The 17864-nt window shown below is 40.5% G+C and overlaps 1 protein-coding gene across 4 annotated transcripts in view; it reads right to left on the reverse strand.

The window, feature by feature from the left end:
• The window catches only part of grid2 (glutamate receptor, ionotropic, delta 2), a 510900-nt gene that overhangs the window by 75305 nt on the left and 417731 nt on the right, over positions 1-17864 (reverse strand). For all 4 annotated transcript variants that reach the window (XR_009673135.1, XM_061038830.1, XM_061038832.1 and 1 more), the window contains exon 12: positions 5967-6105. Coding sequence is in view for 3 of the 4 variants with exons in the window: in XM_061038830.1 (XP_060894813.1) it covers positions 5967-6105 (139 nt within the window). In the remaining variant the exon portion in view is untranslated. The remainder of the gene's footprint in view (positions 1-5966; positions 6106-17864) is intronic.

Raw genomic sequence — 17864 nt, forward strand, 5'->3', positions numbered from 1 at the left:
TTTGTCCACCAATGCCAAAAAGTGAGGTATAGATCCTTCAGTATTCTGGCAGTCCATGGCTAGAAACTAAACTCCATTTTGGATGTAAAATAACTCTCATCTCAAGCTTCTTGGGTTTCTTTTCAAGCAATGAAAAGATCAAGCATGCACACTAATGCAAAGAGTGATTTAGGAAGTGTTGTGGAATTCATAGGGGTGTAACGGTATGTGTATTTTGTCCTAGACTATCACTGTTTGGACGTCATGGTTCAGTCAAACAATGAATACGTCTGAGTGGTCACACATGACAGTATCCACACTCCAGTCCAGGTGGTGGTAATGCTTGTAACTGTTTGCCAACCTCTACTTAACAAAATCTAGCTTCTTCTTTAAAGCAGTGTTGGGGCCTGGCTTTGGGTTCACATTGCGGTATGTCATTGGAAACATGTCGAACATGCTATTAAATATTAGAAGGCATCACCTCTGAGTGCCAGGTGTCCAACAACTTAACCAAGATGTATTCTGAAAAGCCTCTAGATATGTAAGCAGAGATGGTCAAACACATTACTAAAGCCAGTTGCAATTACACTTTGACTCTGCGCTCATAAGCAGTAGAGGACCCCAGCTACAAGTAGTTATTCAAAGTGCTCAAGCCTCATCACAATGTTCCATCCCTTGCTCACATCATTATCATCATCATCATCATCATCATCATCATCATCAGTCTCTGCCTTTACTGGCATACACAAGCAGGAATTGAGCAAGAATTACTGCTTACAGTAATGCTTAAAAAACAAAACCAAAGAAAACCAAACAAAGAGACGCTGGACGAAGGTGAGATGGAGAAGAGCATTCAAAGCATTTGCCAATTCATTGGTCTGGATGAGTCCATAACAGGGGCCTCTGGTTTGGCACTCCTATGTACCCTGGAGGGGACATGTTGAATGATCAAGCCTTTGTGTCTGTCTCCGTTAGTCCCATTGAGAGCTGGCCAGGTCTGCAGAGGTGGGCTTTGGACGGCACACATGATTTATTCATGTACTGACCAGCTGTATGGCACTCCACACCATCCCTTTCCCATCAATGAGTGATGATTTGGATCTAAACTCTCCATGGGCCGGCAGTGGGAGTTGGCAACGACATGTAATCGACATGGAATAAAAATAGAAAAAAAAACTGATTGGCCGTGACCGACGAATGTGAGAAGAATGTGGGTGGAAAGCAGTTTGGACAGCAGCACTTGGTTAGTTCACAGAGCTGTAGAACTGCACACGGTTGATCTCTGCAATCATAGCAAGGAAAGGGGAGACACTTATAAAGAAATAGAACTGGAAAAAAAAGGCACAAGTCGGTCTGTCTTCTTAGTTTTTTCTCTCGCCTCCTTTTTCCTCTCTCATTCTACCCTTCACCCATAAATTGCCACCTCTAGGGGAAAACACGAGCTGTTGTTAATTATAACGCAACAGCGCTCGGGTTGCCTCTCAAAGAGTTTGGCCGCTGAGAAATGTAATGGAGAACTAATACAGGAACTAATTACTGTTTGTTTGTTAAATAGCTGCTACATACCACCCATGGATTTGAAAGACACACATTTGTAATAGAAAAACATGCCCACAAAAAATACTCAACATGTCCTGCTTAATGAAGAACAACAAGAGAAGTGTATCTTACTTCATTAATTCTGCTGTAGTACACCCACAGAGCAGATTTAACAATGGGCGCAAAATTTGAGTAGGTAATGTTGACATTATTACCGGAGTGCTGGCTAAGACAAAACCATGCACACATTAACACCCACAGACACACACAACATAACACAATCAGACTGGAAGTTACAGCTCCTGCGGTACGCCTCACTCTCTCGCGTTCTCTTTCGCTCGCTCTCGCTCTCTCTTTTGCTCGCTCTCGCTCTCGCCCTCCTCAACTGTCTCTCTGACCTAAGAAACCCTTTGAACATTTTAATGAACTTTGCTGTGAACATGAATCTTTTATTGCCGTCAATTAATCTTTGGCCTTAATAATTTCTCCTCCCCAGCGCTCCCCTGAGACGATGCACGCCTGTCAGACCCCTCTGACCAGGATTCCCCCTCTGTGAATTGGTTTCACTGGGCAGTAAGTCTCCGCTTGTTATTTAATGGTGCATGATTATGCAGGAGGGAGCGGGAGGGAGAGACGTGTCCTGTATGAAAGATGAGTCAAGCTTTACTTAGACAAAAAATAGAAAGATGAAAAAGGTTTATAATAAGGATTTAATTTGATAATAATTCAACAGGACAAGGGGCTAACATTAGAAGCTACAAAGAGAGTGCATGCAGAATGACATTTAGTGTACATTGTATTCAGGGTCTTAAAACTTTACTGTAGCATCAGTCAAAGTAACTTAGCGCTAACCTACATAATTGCTAACAAAAAAACACTACACTTCATAACAGGGTTAGAATAAAATGCACAGTTGAAATAAATATCATCATTATCCACCACTATCCTTTGATATTATGGAAGCCCTAAGCGGACATTTTATTGACTTTGTTTTCCAGATGTTTTCTCGAGATCTCGACTTATATCGTTCTCTTGGGTTAAGAATACAAGTTTAACTGTGATAACTCGAGAAACGACTGAAATTATCCAGTGATAACAATTGCGTGATAACAGGATAAATAAGTTGAGAATCCATAAAAACAACCAGAAATGACTCGTTATCAAGAGACAACAGTGAAGTCAAATGTATTGATGTCCTCTCAGGGCTTCTGTAGATAATTGAAGGTATATGTACTTATGACATGTTGGTTCCTACAGTATCAGCAGTATTCTGATGAGGATTTATTTGTCTTTATAAAAAAAATATCTACATAAAAGTGAAGCTAACAATCCAATATCAAACATTTAAACTTACTACAGAAATCTGCTCGACTCTGTGTGGCGAAAGCCAATCAGTGTTTAGATTTCCTGACTACCTGAAAAGCATCAGAAGAGATCGATCCGACCTCTATTCAACAATGGTAAAGAGTATACTTTGTAGCTGTTAACGCCACACGGAAAAGGAAGTCTTGCCTGTAAGTCCTTAAACACTAGCTGGTGGATTGACTGTCCCATTTAAACTGAAATTTGCATCCGTTCCAATGTCTTCTATCAGACGATGATGCTGATGGGTTCCAAGATTGCAATTACAAAATGTCAAAGGGAACTGCTGTTAGGATCACTTTTTCACCAACAGAGGATGATATAAGCCTTTTTTTAGACTGCTTTTTTCACCAAAGTGCTGTAACTAAGCTCAGCTGTCATCATGTCTTTGTACATTCATATTGATTCCATGATGGTGCACAACAAGAGCTCCACATAGACACACAGTCAGCCGTGCACACACACCGCACTGCGCTCCCCCGCTTGCTCAGCTAAAACTGTTTCACCTCTGTAACGCCTCTGATACTACCTCTGAAGAAAGTACAGAGGGGGATCACTGTGTCCCCTCCCCCATTACTCCTCCGTGACAGTGAGATTGAAGGCGAAACATCACATGGATGTAAATATCTCGGCTTGAAACAGTAGCCTTTATAGGGCTATTGAGATGGTGTTACGGTTAACCTTGACTCCTAGACCCTAAAGAAAGACTTGTAAGCTTACTAAACAACATGAGCTGTTGCCACTTTCAGCAACAAGACTGTTGGACTGCTGTTTGTCTGACCATCAGCCGCATTATGCTCAGATATACACATTAACACACACACAACCCTGACTGTATTTGAATTTTAAGCATCCATAAAGTACGAGTATGAAGTATTTGTCTTTAAACCTTTTCATCCTACCTACTTCTCCTGCTCCATCTCTCTCCTCTCTGAACACGTGACCCCCTCTTTTCTCATTTTTCTCCCCTCCAAAATCCATTTTTCATTCTGAATTCATCAACATGGACCGCAGACCCTCCCCCCTCTCTCTCTCCATGCTTCTCTCCTCTCTCTTTTTTTCTATCCATTCTCTCCGTGCTGCCTCCTCACCTCCAACACTCACTGCCCCCCTTTTGACCTAATCCATCTGATCTTTCCCTACACCTTGCCTCTCTTCATTTCAACTTTAGAATGTTTTCCCCGTTTTGTCTCCCTCTTTGTATCTTCCTCTCCTGCTTCCTCTCTTCACCACTCTCCGCTGCCATCCCTCACTGTTTTCCTAGAGGATTCACACCGAAATTGAGGGAAAACATCCAAGCGTGAAATAGTCCAGAGAGGGTTCTGAACGCTCACTTGTTATTTCATTTCCAGGATGAAACAGGGGCATTAATACTTAAAAACCCTGTCTGTCCTACCGGCTCACTGAGACAGCCATGCCTCCATCTTTCCCCCGGCCTTCTTTCTCTTTCCTGTCGCTTCATTTGCTTGCTTTTTAGCTAAGTTGCTCTTTCAATCAATCGCTGTTGTTCCATCTGTGCAATATGTAAATCAAGTGTTTATCATAGAAAAGTGCTCGCTCATCACAATCATTTTTTTTTTCTTGCTCAACTACTCGTTTCCTCTCTTCCTCTCTATATTAGGCTTTATGATTACTCTGTTTATTCTGATGTGTTCCCTCTCACCGCTCATCGCATCACCCATACTTGGGAGACCCAATGCCATGTGGGTGCTGTTGTTTGGGGTGTCATTATGTCACTAATGACCCCAGAAGAGTCAACACATGAAAGATAATGCATTCAAATTTATGGAAATCCTTAATTAGCTCAATGGATGCTGAATGAAGCGGTAAACACTCAGGCACTCGATATGGGCAGCAAATTTAAGGGAAGACTTTTAAGAAAATATATCTTCAGGAATTTTCCAAAAGACCAGAGATGTACTTGGAAGGAAGGATGGGACGAGTGAAGGAAAGGAAAGGATAAAGGATGCATAACAGAAAAAAGGAAGCAAAGAAGCATATGATGGAGAGACAAACTGACAGAAACAAATTAAGAGACACCTAGTGATGAGATTGAGAGAAATAAATGTTGTTTATTCCAAAGCCAAGCACAATTAACTGTGGCACTGCCGGGCTTAGAGGATGTTTCGGCATGCTGATTAGTCCAATGAGAGATGAGCGTTTCCTAGTGCCACCAGGAGAGAAGCAGGCAAACATATTATCACAAGGACAGATAAACAGAGGGCACAGAGCTTAGGGAAATAATGTGCGTGAGACCGGATGTCTGTGGGTGTGTTTGTGGGTGTGTGGGAAAGGGTGAGTGGGCTTTACCAGTTTGCCTTCACACCTTCTCTGCCCCCAAACCGGAGAGGAACATGTGAAAAAAAAACCTTGTCTTACTTTGCTTGTGCCTTATACTCTCTCTCTTTGTATGTTCTCTTATCTTCCCAATCTTCTTCACAGGGAACACAACCACACACAAACACTAAAACACACACGGACATGGACACACACTGGTACAATGATAGATCCAAACTTGAGGCAGAGCGGAAATTACTATCCTACGATGGAATGAAGAAAAACGATTGGGAAAAAAAGGGTTTGGACCAAGGAAAAGAGAAAGGATGGGGAAGTAATTGTGTGTGTGCTTGTGTGTTGGAATGAATGTAAGTGTGTTGCTGCTCATGCGTTACACCTGCCTGGTTGAATGGATTTCCACACGGAGATACAATAAGATACACTTTGGTAAGATTTCAGTGTGATGCTGCGCGTTGGAAACCATTTGTCATGAATGCATTGCTACACGCAAACGCTATAGGTGTGATTTAGCACGTGTGTGTGTGTGCATATGTGTTGATAAATGGATTCATACATACTTAGGTGTACTAGGTCTGCATTGCTTTAAATTACAGCGCCTGTTTGTATGAATGGATGTGATGTGAAGTGCAGCTTTAAAACTGAAACTAAGAAAGATGGTTTTATATGAAATGGTTGAAGAGTTCAGTTATTTGTATGGCACAAGCTATCAATAGAAACCCAGTGTGACAGAAATCGAATTTAGGAAACTCTGATAATAAAGAGTCAAAGAGTAAAGGTTGAATACTTACTGTATGGAGTTCTCAATGCGTGTGATGGTGAGGAAGGCTGCAAGATTGGCGGTGTAAGAGGAGATAACAATGAGAGCAAACATCCACCAGAAGCCCATCATCATCCTCGTCGCAAGAGTGGTGTAGGGAACCTCTCCACCTAAAGGAAAGGAGGAGAGAAAGGAAGGAAATAAGAGTGGAAGGAAGGAAAGAAAGAAGGGAGGAAGGCAGGAAGGAAAGAAGGAAAGAAGGGAGGGAGGAAGGAAGAGAGAAAGAATGCCCGGTTAGAGAAAAAGCCTCCCTTTAACTCATCCAAAGAAGTCTTAGCTGCAATAGAACAAGCTGTCGGAGCAGCAAAGCACATCCTGAAAGATTACGTTTTGGATTAACACATCTGATCTGAAGCTTCGGTAAAGATCTGATCTTCACGTGGCGGCACAAAGCAGGAAAAAGAGCAGAGAGAATTGAATCGATGATCATCTGAAAACATCAAGAGAAGACACCTGGGAGATCTGATAATATTTATACACTTAGGAAACGTAACCTTTGCAAACTGCATTCATCTCTCTGTAATGTCTTAATGTGGAATCCCTCTTAAAAACACCCTGCAGGCAGAGCTGTTTGGACACAAGGAGAAAAATGGATAGCACATAAATGATGCAAGGCGACTTAAAAGTTAGATTAATTTAAACCTGATGTTTAAATGCTCGTCAGGCCTTCCCATTAGGATGTTACATAGCCTGGAGCACATTACAATGAGGAGTGTCTCGCCTGTCAACAAATATAAAACCTCTTTATCCTCATCTTGTGTTATAAACAGCAATTGTGGCCTTGTCCTGTGAAATCTTCTGCTACAGTAATAAAGCAAACTGTCTCGGCTTTGTGTGAGCGTCAAAATTGGCTGTCACTCTAACCCTGAGCCCCCCCCCCCAAAAAGAAAACAAAAAGTTGATGTGCTTCAACCAGGATTATAAAAAACACACATTTATCTTTTTCTATTGCTCTCAGGTAGATTGTGGGCTAACCTTTCTTTCCACACATACACAAACATCCTGAATGCATTATATATATGCATACCTTGAAAAACACACATACACAAAAACACACAGCGTAATGATTGATTCACAGCCACTGAGCTCTTCCTCACTTGCTTTATTGAAGCCTGTTAGAAATGAGGCTCATTCATCCTCGTGGCAGGGGATCACTGCTACGTCGACTCAGACCAACAGATGCTCTCCTCGAGCCCAGACCCAATAATATATGTGACACCCATGTAATCCCATGTCCCCCTTATCACACACCCCTCCTCTTCTTCTACTGTATTCTTTTTTGCATCTTCCTCTCGCTCTCTCTCTCTCTCTCTCAGTTCACTGGATCTTTCTCAGGAAATACATTTCCTGTTGACATCAGGTTTAACCACGAGCCCTAAAGGCAGAATAATGTTTAGTACTGTAATCTATATTCATGTGAAATAATCCCTCAGCATGTTCTCCTGTCTTCTTCTCCCATATGTCGATTCCTTTATGCGCTTTGCTTTGATGGTTTTCATTTCTATGACATCTTAAGCTCTCTTAGAGGTTCGTTCTTTGTGTGTTCTCCCTGCAGAGTCATATGTACAGTACTGTGTCTATGAAATCTTTGTTTTCATTCCATCTTCTATTTGTTTCAGCAGGAGGTATCCTAGCTGAGATGAGCCATTCTTGTATAGCATTCTATACATAATGCTTTATTTAAAGAAATTCATTAAATTAAATTAAAACTTCTGCAAGGAGGTTTTAGCAGGTTATGAACCACACTGAATCTAATGCTGATGTCTTTATATGAGCCACACATGCAAACAAAGCCATCAGGAGGAAGTTTGAATATTTCTATATATATATATATATCATTTTATGTGCCGGTCACTTTCGCAGCGGGGTAGGAGTTAGACAAGTTATTAAACAGCATGCTGCAAAGACTGCCTTATTCGAACAATGGGAAGACTAGTTGAAAGCTGTTCAAAGAAAGACAGATGAGATTTGTTTCAGAAAAAAACAACTTACACATGCACAGGACAAGATCAGCAAACAGTTCATTGTCCTTCTCTGATCACAGGGGATGCCAAAATCAACACGACCTAGAAGTTTCTGACAGGAGCTTTAACAAGTCATGAGTTATTGCAGATTTGCAGGTGGGCAGCATGGATTGTGTCTTTTCTAAGTATGAATAAAACTAGCGGGAGCAGACATTGCTCTCTCATCACACTGACTGCCATAAGGGTCCAAACCTGTCAAACTGTGATTGCAATGTCTACAAATAAAATAGCTTCATACATTTGAACTTTGAGTATCACTCAGCCTAAGGAAGGTTTTCTGCCATTTTCTGGGGTTTCATGGAGGACGGATTAAGCGTCCAAAGAAAAACATAATGATACAAAAATATTCTCTTGTCTAAGAACAACTTCTCATTTTGATTTTTGTCTGCACAAGTTACACAAGATATTTGATACAGTCTGGAAAATGACTTGTGCAATTTGCATCTTAATGTCCTAAAGGTTGGTAGACTTTGTCAGGTTCCCTGACTTATTTTTTAGTTCTTTTTGTCTCTTGACAATAATGTCTATGTCGAAACAAGTTCAAGTACAGCAGACTGTTTGAAAAGGTCATTCTGTTTTTTGCTCTAAAAATGTGGCTGTGATTTTTAAGTGTTTGCTTTTGTAGAAAGTGTGTGAGAGAAAGAGAGCGAGAGATAGAAGAGGACGGACAGAGTGACAGTGAGGGAGGCAATTTTAACATCTTTGTCAGATATTGTAAAAAAGAACAAAAACACTAGGATTTATGAAGCTCGATAAAACTAAGTGGACTTTGAGAAGTGGATTGGAAAGGGCCCTTTATATGATTTATTTTGGTTTGGCATTGATTTTTAAGGTGCCAAAGTCTCAGAAACTTCTCTCAAAGTTTACTGTGAAGCTCTTAAAAGGTTGCTGAAATAGTGCTGCGTTCAATAATTCAAGTTCCTGGTGTCTTTTTAGTGTCTGTGTAAGTCTATGTCCATGTTTGAAAACACAAAAGTCAACATAGTATTACCTTACAATCATTTATTTTCCCAAGTGTCCCATTGTGAACATGAGATACACTTCAATCTTCACCTGGGAAGATGATCTAAACGTCTGCAACATGTTACCAGGTAATATGGTGAACGTTAGAGAGAATATGATTCTTACCTTTGACTTTATTGTTCACTATTTTTAACTCTAAGAGGACATTTTCGAGGACGGGATGCATGTGTAAACTCAAACGGCCACATTTTTCATCCACACTGGACTTGTCCTGCCAGTTTCCACGTAGACCTCACAGTGAGTTGATTGGCAGGAAATTTGCAGGATAATTTACAGCAAATAAGTGGGTGGGGCAAAAAGCAAGGGTGTGTCCAGTGCGCTGGCCAGTGGGGGCCCCTCTTGAATTTTCATTTGCCACCCCAGGTGCTACCTCAAAATTCTAAACTCTGTTCGCCATGTTTATGTTTAAATCAACGAATAGGGCTGTTTTACAACAGAGTGCTATCGTGTTTTTCCATTACATGTCAAATTAGCCAATTCTTTTGTCAGAACTTTACTTTGTAAAGAAACACTTTGCACATCTATTTAAAGACAGCTGCAGAGGAAAGGAATGAGTCCATACACATTTCCAAGCACACTCCTGCACACTCTCTAACTTTGGATACAGAACTGCAAAGTTTGCCAATTGATTTAATTTCTGCGAGTTAGACAGTGTGCAGGAGTTTGCATGCAATTCTTTCAGTAGTTGAACTTGTGACTTTGGACATACATTTTCTGAGTCCTTAAAGTATTAAGTTAAAAAAGATTATATGTTGCCATTCTCTAAGTTGAAATCTATTGTGAACTGTGCACACAAACTTCAGGCCACCTCTTCATATGTCAATGCCCCAGTTGGACAACCCCAGTTAAAAAAAAAAGCCTCGACACATTCCCTGGGCAGAGGACATTCATATTGTGCAACCCCTGTGTAACTGGTGCAATCTTTGTGCATGTAACGAATTTGCTTCACACATGACATGCTCACTGCTAAGTTCTTTTCCACTCATTTGTTGATACTGTGATTAGGAAGATTTTAGGTGCATGCACTCCTCATAATTCATTTTCCTTTTATGGACTGCATGCATGAAAGGGGCTATAAAGTCATTCTTGCGGATGTGTAAATAACTTTAGGAGCATGTTTGAATACACAATGCATCTGTTAAAGACCCTTTTCCACCAACAACATCACTATGATATTAAAAGACAAACGGGGGTGGTGGTCTCTTCAACTAAACCAATCAGGACTACTGAAGGAAGCTACAGCGACTCTTTTTAGGCTTTCATCAGGGCAGCTTTACATTTTTCCCATTTCCAGAAAACTCCTGACTTAAGGAAGTTGACTCGATGTGTCTCTGTGTGTCTATGTTTGTGGATCTGAGAGCAGGAATAGCAATGAAGCAGCTTTTGTGGATGCCAGCACACAGCTTCAAAGGAACCCTATTGTGTGTCCCCTCAATATAGCTCGACATTCTAACAACCCTTTCTCTACTGTACTGCTTTGCCTTTTATTCTCTGCTGTGTTTCCATGTAGCCGTGCACACAACACTTGTTTATTTTTTCCCACTTTTGAAAAGGTTTCCTCAGAATGATTTATAAACTCGAACAGAGGTGACGCATGGAGGAGCCAAGTAACTCCAGGTACCATGTACTGCCTCGCAGCTTAAATTAGCTTCTTTCTTTCTTTTTAAATGTACTTTCTCAAACTTCCAGGTTGCCATTGGTTTCTCACTGCTGTTATCAGGAGCTACTTACTGGCCAACTATGTGTTTGCCTTCTTCACTGACTGACTGCTGGATGTATTCTTAAATTGAGTGATTCATTAGATAGCTGGCTGCTTGGTAGGTTTCCTGGTCCAGTGGGGACTGGGACTGAATGAGGCTGACTGATTGACTTTGATCAGGTAATTCGTGGTTCTGCTACACGTGCTCTCTCCCCTGTCTCATTATTTCACAATTTGAATGAATGAATGAATTTACCTTGTGCCGAGAGCATAAAAACACTATACTGTATAAACAAACATACAGGACATAAAAACACATTTAAGCATCACATGATTAAATGAGGGGTTTTAGTAGCGAGTTAAATAAAGTGCCAAGATCATAGAGTATAATCAGAGCTGATTAAGCAGCTGAACACTGAGTGGAACAAAGGATCTAATGCCTCTTCTCGTCCTAATACCGGGCATTCTGTACCTGCGCCCTGAAGTCAAGAGTTCATACTTGAAAAGGATACATGTGTGCTGTGTTGCAGAGGGTCTGCTGTAATCCTGTTGGCTAAATTCACTTTACTGGTCTGTCAGGAAAGACATGCTGCACATTTGCCTCCCAGTTATCTTGCTGCGTAGTTTAACAACCTTGTCCAGTTTGTTCTTAATTTTGTACGGATAATGCTCCTCCCCAACACTGAATACAAAAAGGTCACCACACTTTCAATGAAACTCTTGTAAAATTATTTCAGCATGGTGCTGCCTTATCTTTAAAGTCTGACTTTCTGTTTGGATTTACAACTGACCAATCACATAGTGATAATGGGAAGGAACTTCTAGGCTTTCTAATCCTGCTTTAACTCCAGTAAATGGCCTGTACATTATATGGTACAGTCATTTAATGATATAACCCATTACATCACTAAGCCTTTAATATATTTTGTTCATAATACTGTCTAACATAATCACAGGTCTAGGAAATATTCAAGCTTTCCAGTTCCACTTCAGAAGCTGTTTGGCAGCTGTTGGCAGCTAAGCAATACTATTAATACCTAGTCCTTCTTCCTTAATCTAATCTATGCTGTTTATATCAAAGGTTCTTTCAGACGTCCAGATAATCTCTGCTTTAATTCTTATTCCCCATCTCCTTTACTCTTGTAAACACACAAATGAGTACTAGTGTTCATTGTCAATGTGTTCACTGGACGGAGGACATGAAATCTGGGAGTCATATCATCAGAACAAGAAAATAAGGAGGAAAAATATCCCGATTTTGTTGAATTGTTGTTGTTGTAATTGACCCCATATTGTACATTGTTAAAAATGTGGTTGGAAGCAAGATATGGCAGAATAAAAGGAACAATAGCAGAAGAAAACATACACACACACTCACACTCTGTATTTGGGAAGCTGCCAAAATGTCTACTAAGAACATCAACACGTTCTCAGATATATGAGGGAACGGGGCACCACCCTCATCCCTCAGCGTTGAGACAAACTAATCAGAGAGGGAGATGATTGAGTCCAAACGTCCTTGATGCTGCGTATATGTGTGCTGTAAATCTGATGGAGTGCATAAGAGGCCAAGACAAATTGTTCAGGAAGTAGTACCAGGTGGGGCTCAGAAACATTTAGGTGACACATTTGCTATCTATTAACTGTCAACTAATCATTGACATCTGACTGGATCAAGCTTGAGTTTATTCTGAGAGTATAGCAGAGTGCAAAGACTCTCCTGAAGATATTGTAACAGTTAAGTTATGATATATCTAGCAATGTTTGGGTTGTTAATGTTTTTGTACATTTAAATCCATGCATCCATCTATCAATCCATCCATCCTTCCGTCCGTCTGTCCGTCCATCCATACTGAGCCACAGCCTCCCTAGTGCAATCCAATTACCATTGACTAAAGAAAGTGAAGCTGCTGCGGTCTCATGTGCATCTCAAAGTCATCTGTCAGTAACATTTTTGCTCTTCAACTTTACTGACCTTAGTGCCAATCACTCTTGTGCTATGGTTTCTACAGGTGCAAGACAATACATTAAGGGGAGGGGGGGAGGGGGCAGCAGGTCAATGGACAGGTTTATCGTTGCTAAGAAAACATCACATTATGGTGTAAATAAAACAAAGGGTCAAATGCTGGAACAAGTGGCTGGACAAATTCTTGATAAGGACTGTTTCTGCTATTGTGGATGGCTTATAGACAATTACATCGCTCTTCACGGCATGCTGTCAATGTACACAAGCACCTTCAGTCACTAGTTTATTGTGCTGAAGTGTGCTGAGAGGTGCTCGAGGCATCCACTTGTTCAAACTTGTGACTCTCGTCCCACAAAAGCATCAGCAGCACCATGTTTGAGTAATCTCTCCCTCTCTCTCTCTCTCTCCCTTCTCTCCCTCTCTCTCTCTCTCCCTTCTCTCCCTCTCCCTCTCTCTCTGCAGCTTTAGACAGAGAGGAGGTGCTCACAGTGTCTGCCCACAGCTCTTGAGCCGCTTCTATCAAATGCCCAATAATTTTTTAAAAATCTATATTCCTGCTGCCAACTGTTCTGAGCTTTCTCTTCTAGAGTTACATCATCACACTCCAGTTATTCTTGGATGAAAGGCGAGCAGAGCAGTTCATTAGAGCTGTTTAAATGAGGAAAGATAGTTAGAGTATGTTCAGCTGATGTCAGCTCCCAGTAGGAATCCCTGCAATCGTGCAACAAAATGATGTAACTTTTTTTAACTACAATTTGGAAAATGTCATCTTTTCAGAGGCCTAACGTGTCTGACTGAACAATCACTTGGCAGGGTAGTGAAGATAAAGGAACCAAACAAACAGAACTTGTCGGTTGATCATATCTGTATATATATCTATCAAAAACCAAATAGATATATAGTAAATATTTAAAAATGGTTTTGTATTCTATTGATACATATGACATTAATTAATCTCATTTGTTTTCTTGTAATGTGATGATGTATTTGAATTTTCCTGTGTGTTGTGTTGTCTTTTTCAAGGTACATAAGCCAGGGGCAGAGCTTTCCTTGAGTCAAATTTCCTCTTGCTGACAATAAAGTATACAAATTCTTTTCCGTGTGTTTGTTCTCCACATTTTTAATCCTATTTCTATCTTTTCTGTACCCAAAATACTGAAACTATTTCCTTCGATGAGTAAACCCTCTGGGAACTAAACCTGATGGTTATTCTGGGAAATCAATAGATTAGGTAAACAAAAAAAAACCAACAACACCGGATTAAAAGCATCACTAGCTGTAAAGATACAAGTGTGTGTGAAATAGTTCATATGGAATATCAATCCTCTTGGATACATAATCGTATCTTATTAAACAGTTGTATAAAAAAGAGTGGTAGCTCACCAAATTGGCTCCTGCAAAATAAAACGGTTTCCAAGCAACTAAGACGAGCAACACACAAACTAAAGATGCAGCCAAAGACTAATGATCTGACTTTTATCCCTGATTTACATTTTTTCAGATGTCCGATCTCTGGTCATGTCAGGTTCTTCTCCATGCTGAATACTGAACCTTTTTCATTCATTTTATTTTGTTACGCAATGGTCCACATAAAAGCTGTCGCTGGCAACTACTGACTGTGAAGGCTACAATTCAATAAGAACAATAAAATCAGAAGAAATCTTTTTTTAAAGAAGGCTACCAAAGCAGTGGTGGAGGACAGATGCAGTACTGAGAATGATTCTTTATTATTATTGTGCTTTTTTTAAACGTGTTTTCTTGCTGGAGACACTATGATTTGGTATGAAGCAGTCGATCTGAACCATGTGTTGAATGAAGAGTTTTCAATAAAGAATGTCATTAACATTATTTACCTTTCTTCTCCACTTTCCACGGCACCAGAGGAAAAGTAAACAGGATTTCATAGTCAGGAGAATACCAACATGGTGCACATTTTCTCTGGAAGAAAACGGAGCCCTGTGAAGCTCTTTGAATTTCAAATGATTTCAAAACAGAAAAACAAAAGCCCTTTTCTAAACCATTATGACAACTTTCAAAGTTTCTTCCGCTGTCGAAATAATCTTGCACAATGTGCTTTGCCAATCAGGCTGTTTATAAAACAGCAGGTTCTTTGTATTTTCTCGAAAAGCCATTGAAGAGAGCTTTTTCATGTCACAGAACTCACGGTTTTCTCAAAGCCTGACGTCTGAAAACAAAATAATGTTGACAGTTTCTCTAACTTCCTACGAAAACAGAACAATGTTCAAAGCACCGGCATCTCCTCCACTTCTTCTTCATTATCAAAGCACCAGTACACCCCAACAAAAGTCAACGATAAACATGGTTACCCGTACTTTCTGATCAGATGTTGTTCTATTGTGACTGCTCTGAGTCAGGTGGCAGAGAGAACAACAGAGATAAGAGAAATATAATGTTTCCCCACGTATGGAGAAGGGTTTGAAGTTGAGCCACTTCAAGCTGAGAAAAACACGTTTATTAAACTATAGCAAAGCCATTCATATCATCTGTTCTTTGGCAGATATACAATAATCTACAACATCTGCAATTATGACTCATGCAATCAACACTTTCCAGCTTCTCCGGGCAACAGAGCATGCTTGATTATGATAACATGTTTATGCAGAGCTCTGATGGTAAGACGCTGTTTGTGACATCAAGGGTGTCTGAACTCATGCGGGTGCACGTACCAAAAGAGACATGACAAAAGGTGTCTTTTAAAGGTGGACAGAATTTGAATTGTATATGTTTGTTCATGTTTATTTGAAAGTTAACATTTTGTATTCACAGGATTTCACACTGCCCTGGACACTCAGGTCATCAGGTGGAGGTCTTTAAGCCGTACCCGGAGTTAGATCAAAGTCCAGAGAGGGGGGCCTGTGTCACTTATGCATGAGGAACCCCAGTGCATCATCATGCTCCCATTTAGTTCCTTTTTCTTTAACTCAAAAGTTTCCCTAGAAGAGAAACACTCAAACAAAAGCAGAGAAGCGTTTAAAGTGAAGGTGTAAACATGTCTCTACATCCTATTCAGGAGTTTCAGCTGAAATGAACGGGGACGCCCGGAAACAGAGATGAAAAATTAGTCAGATACAAGAACTGTTGTGTTCTGCAGTTCTGGCACATCGAACTATTCTACAAGCCAACTCATCTGCATTAAACACGTTCAATGTGTTTCTCTGCCTCCTTCTCTCACTGCGTCTCCCTGCCTCTCTCATTCCTCCTCCTCCTCTCCCCCACGTCCTTGTTGACATGCTGCAGTTAAAGGCAGCTCCAGATGAGTGCAGCTTTGAAACCATCCGAGCGGTGGGCACATCCTGTTGGGTTTTATATATATCTGGCTTTCTTGTAAAGCTTCAAATCTCACCAGCGAGCGGGCACCCCCTCTGCCTCAGATTATACCCCTCCACCGCCTGATGACTTGCAGGAATTGTTACTTTTTTTTTTTACCATCTATTCCTCCTCTTGCACCTCAATCACTCTCTGAACTGAAGGTGTCCCGCTGATTATAAACAACACGGAAAATACATATTACGATGTTGGGACCTGGGTGAAGAGGAAAAATGGAGAGAACAGAAAAAGGCAGGAGGATGATGACAAAGTGTGTGCATCCTTCCTCCAGAACCTCCCCTTCCCTCGGCTCTTCAATCTCACCATTGTACATGTGCCACCTCTAACACCCACTGCTATCAGCCCCGGCATGGAGGGATTTTCCATGTGGGTAGCAATTTTGCACGAGCCATCAAGTGGCGCCTTTATTAGAATCCAGCAGGCCTGTAATTGTGGATTTTAGCTAAGGCGCATGAAGTTTACGATTGTGAGATGTGCCTAATGGTATCTCCCTTCCCAGCATGCACTCTGATTTCCTGTAAGAACCTTAAAGCATCGTCAAAACATTTCAGGAAATGTAAGTACATCACGAACAGAGTACCACTAAGCGATGTACACAAGATTTATGTGAAAGTTTACGGGATGTTGGCTTTTTAAAGTTTCAGGAATATGTCTCGGCTCAAGATGGAAAGTTTAAGGGCAAAAGTGCAGTGATGAAGTAGTGTTGTCCTCACATTACCCAAGCCCCCCTTAGAACTACACAAGGCTCTGCTCTGCTCTAAGGTAGATATAAATAAGTTTTCTCATAATAACTAAAATAATGATAACACAATGTCTCTGTTGTTTCCTCACTCAGAAAAATTAGGATATTCAGTAAGCAACATTTTTAACTCAGGTGGAACTCAAATCCATTCAAATATATGTTCATTTTTGGCAGCAATGACGGCACCTGTGGACTAGTGGTTAATGCGTGTTCCCCATGTACGGAGGCTGTAGTCCACCAGGCAGGTGACCCGGGTTTAAATCTGACCTGCAGCACCTTTCCCGCATGTAATTCCTTCACTCTCGCACTCTCTCTCCAATTTCTGACTTTATCCATTTTCCTAGCTCTCAAAAATAATTTTTAAAAAATCTTCCCAAAAATTGTCTCTTTTTTAGAGACAAGTAGCAGGAACCCCAAGGGAAATGCTCGGGACCCACTGCACTGGCCCTACAGTATATTTATATGCTAACATTTCCTAACTTTCAACATTTCATTACATATTCCAATATTTACCTCCAACTAAGAAAGCTGTTGGAGGGTGATTATGTTGATGTGAAAGTTTGTCTTCAACTCTAGTCATTTCTGGCTGATTATTGTATCTCTTTTAATGCCAGGTGACTTTTAATGACAAGGATCTAAACTGATTTTTACATAAAAGTCATCCAAATTTTCTTGATTAAGTCCAAAATATGTCAATCAAAAACTTTGGATCCAAACGAATGTTGACGTGAGTCATTTTGTCTTTCCCTTTACAGAATCCATGTTTCAGCTGCTAAAATAACACTTTGACTTCTTGTCTGGTTCAGTGGCCTAAAATCAAGAAAATCCACGTTATTCACATATTGACTTTTTTTATTAAACCGCATAAATAATGTGAACATAAAACCCAGAAATGGGGAAGCTAAACTAATTGTGATGTGTGTTCCCTGAGCAGTATGCAGCTTGATGGACCACTGTGATGCGAGCAGCTTCTTTGAGTGTGCACATGAAGCTCATATAAAGAGAATTAATCTGCAATATTCGATGTATAATTAATGTACCTTTACTGAGTGTAACATATGCTGAGG

Source organism: Labrus mixtus, chromosome 5 (genome assembly GCF_963584025.1).
Source record: "Labrus mixtus chromosome 5, fLabMix1.1, whole genome shotgun sequence".
Taxonomy (NCBI): domain Eukaryota; kingdom Metazoa; phylum Chordata; class Actinopteri; order Labriformes; family Labridae; genus Labrus; species Labrus mixtus.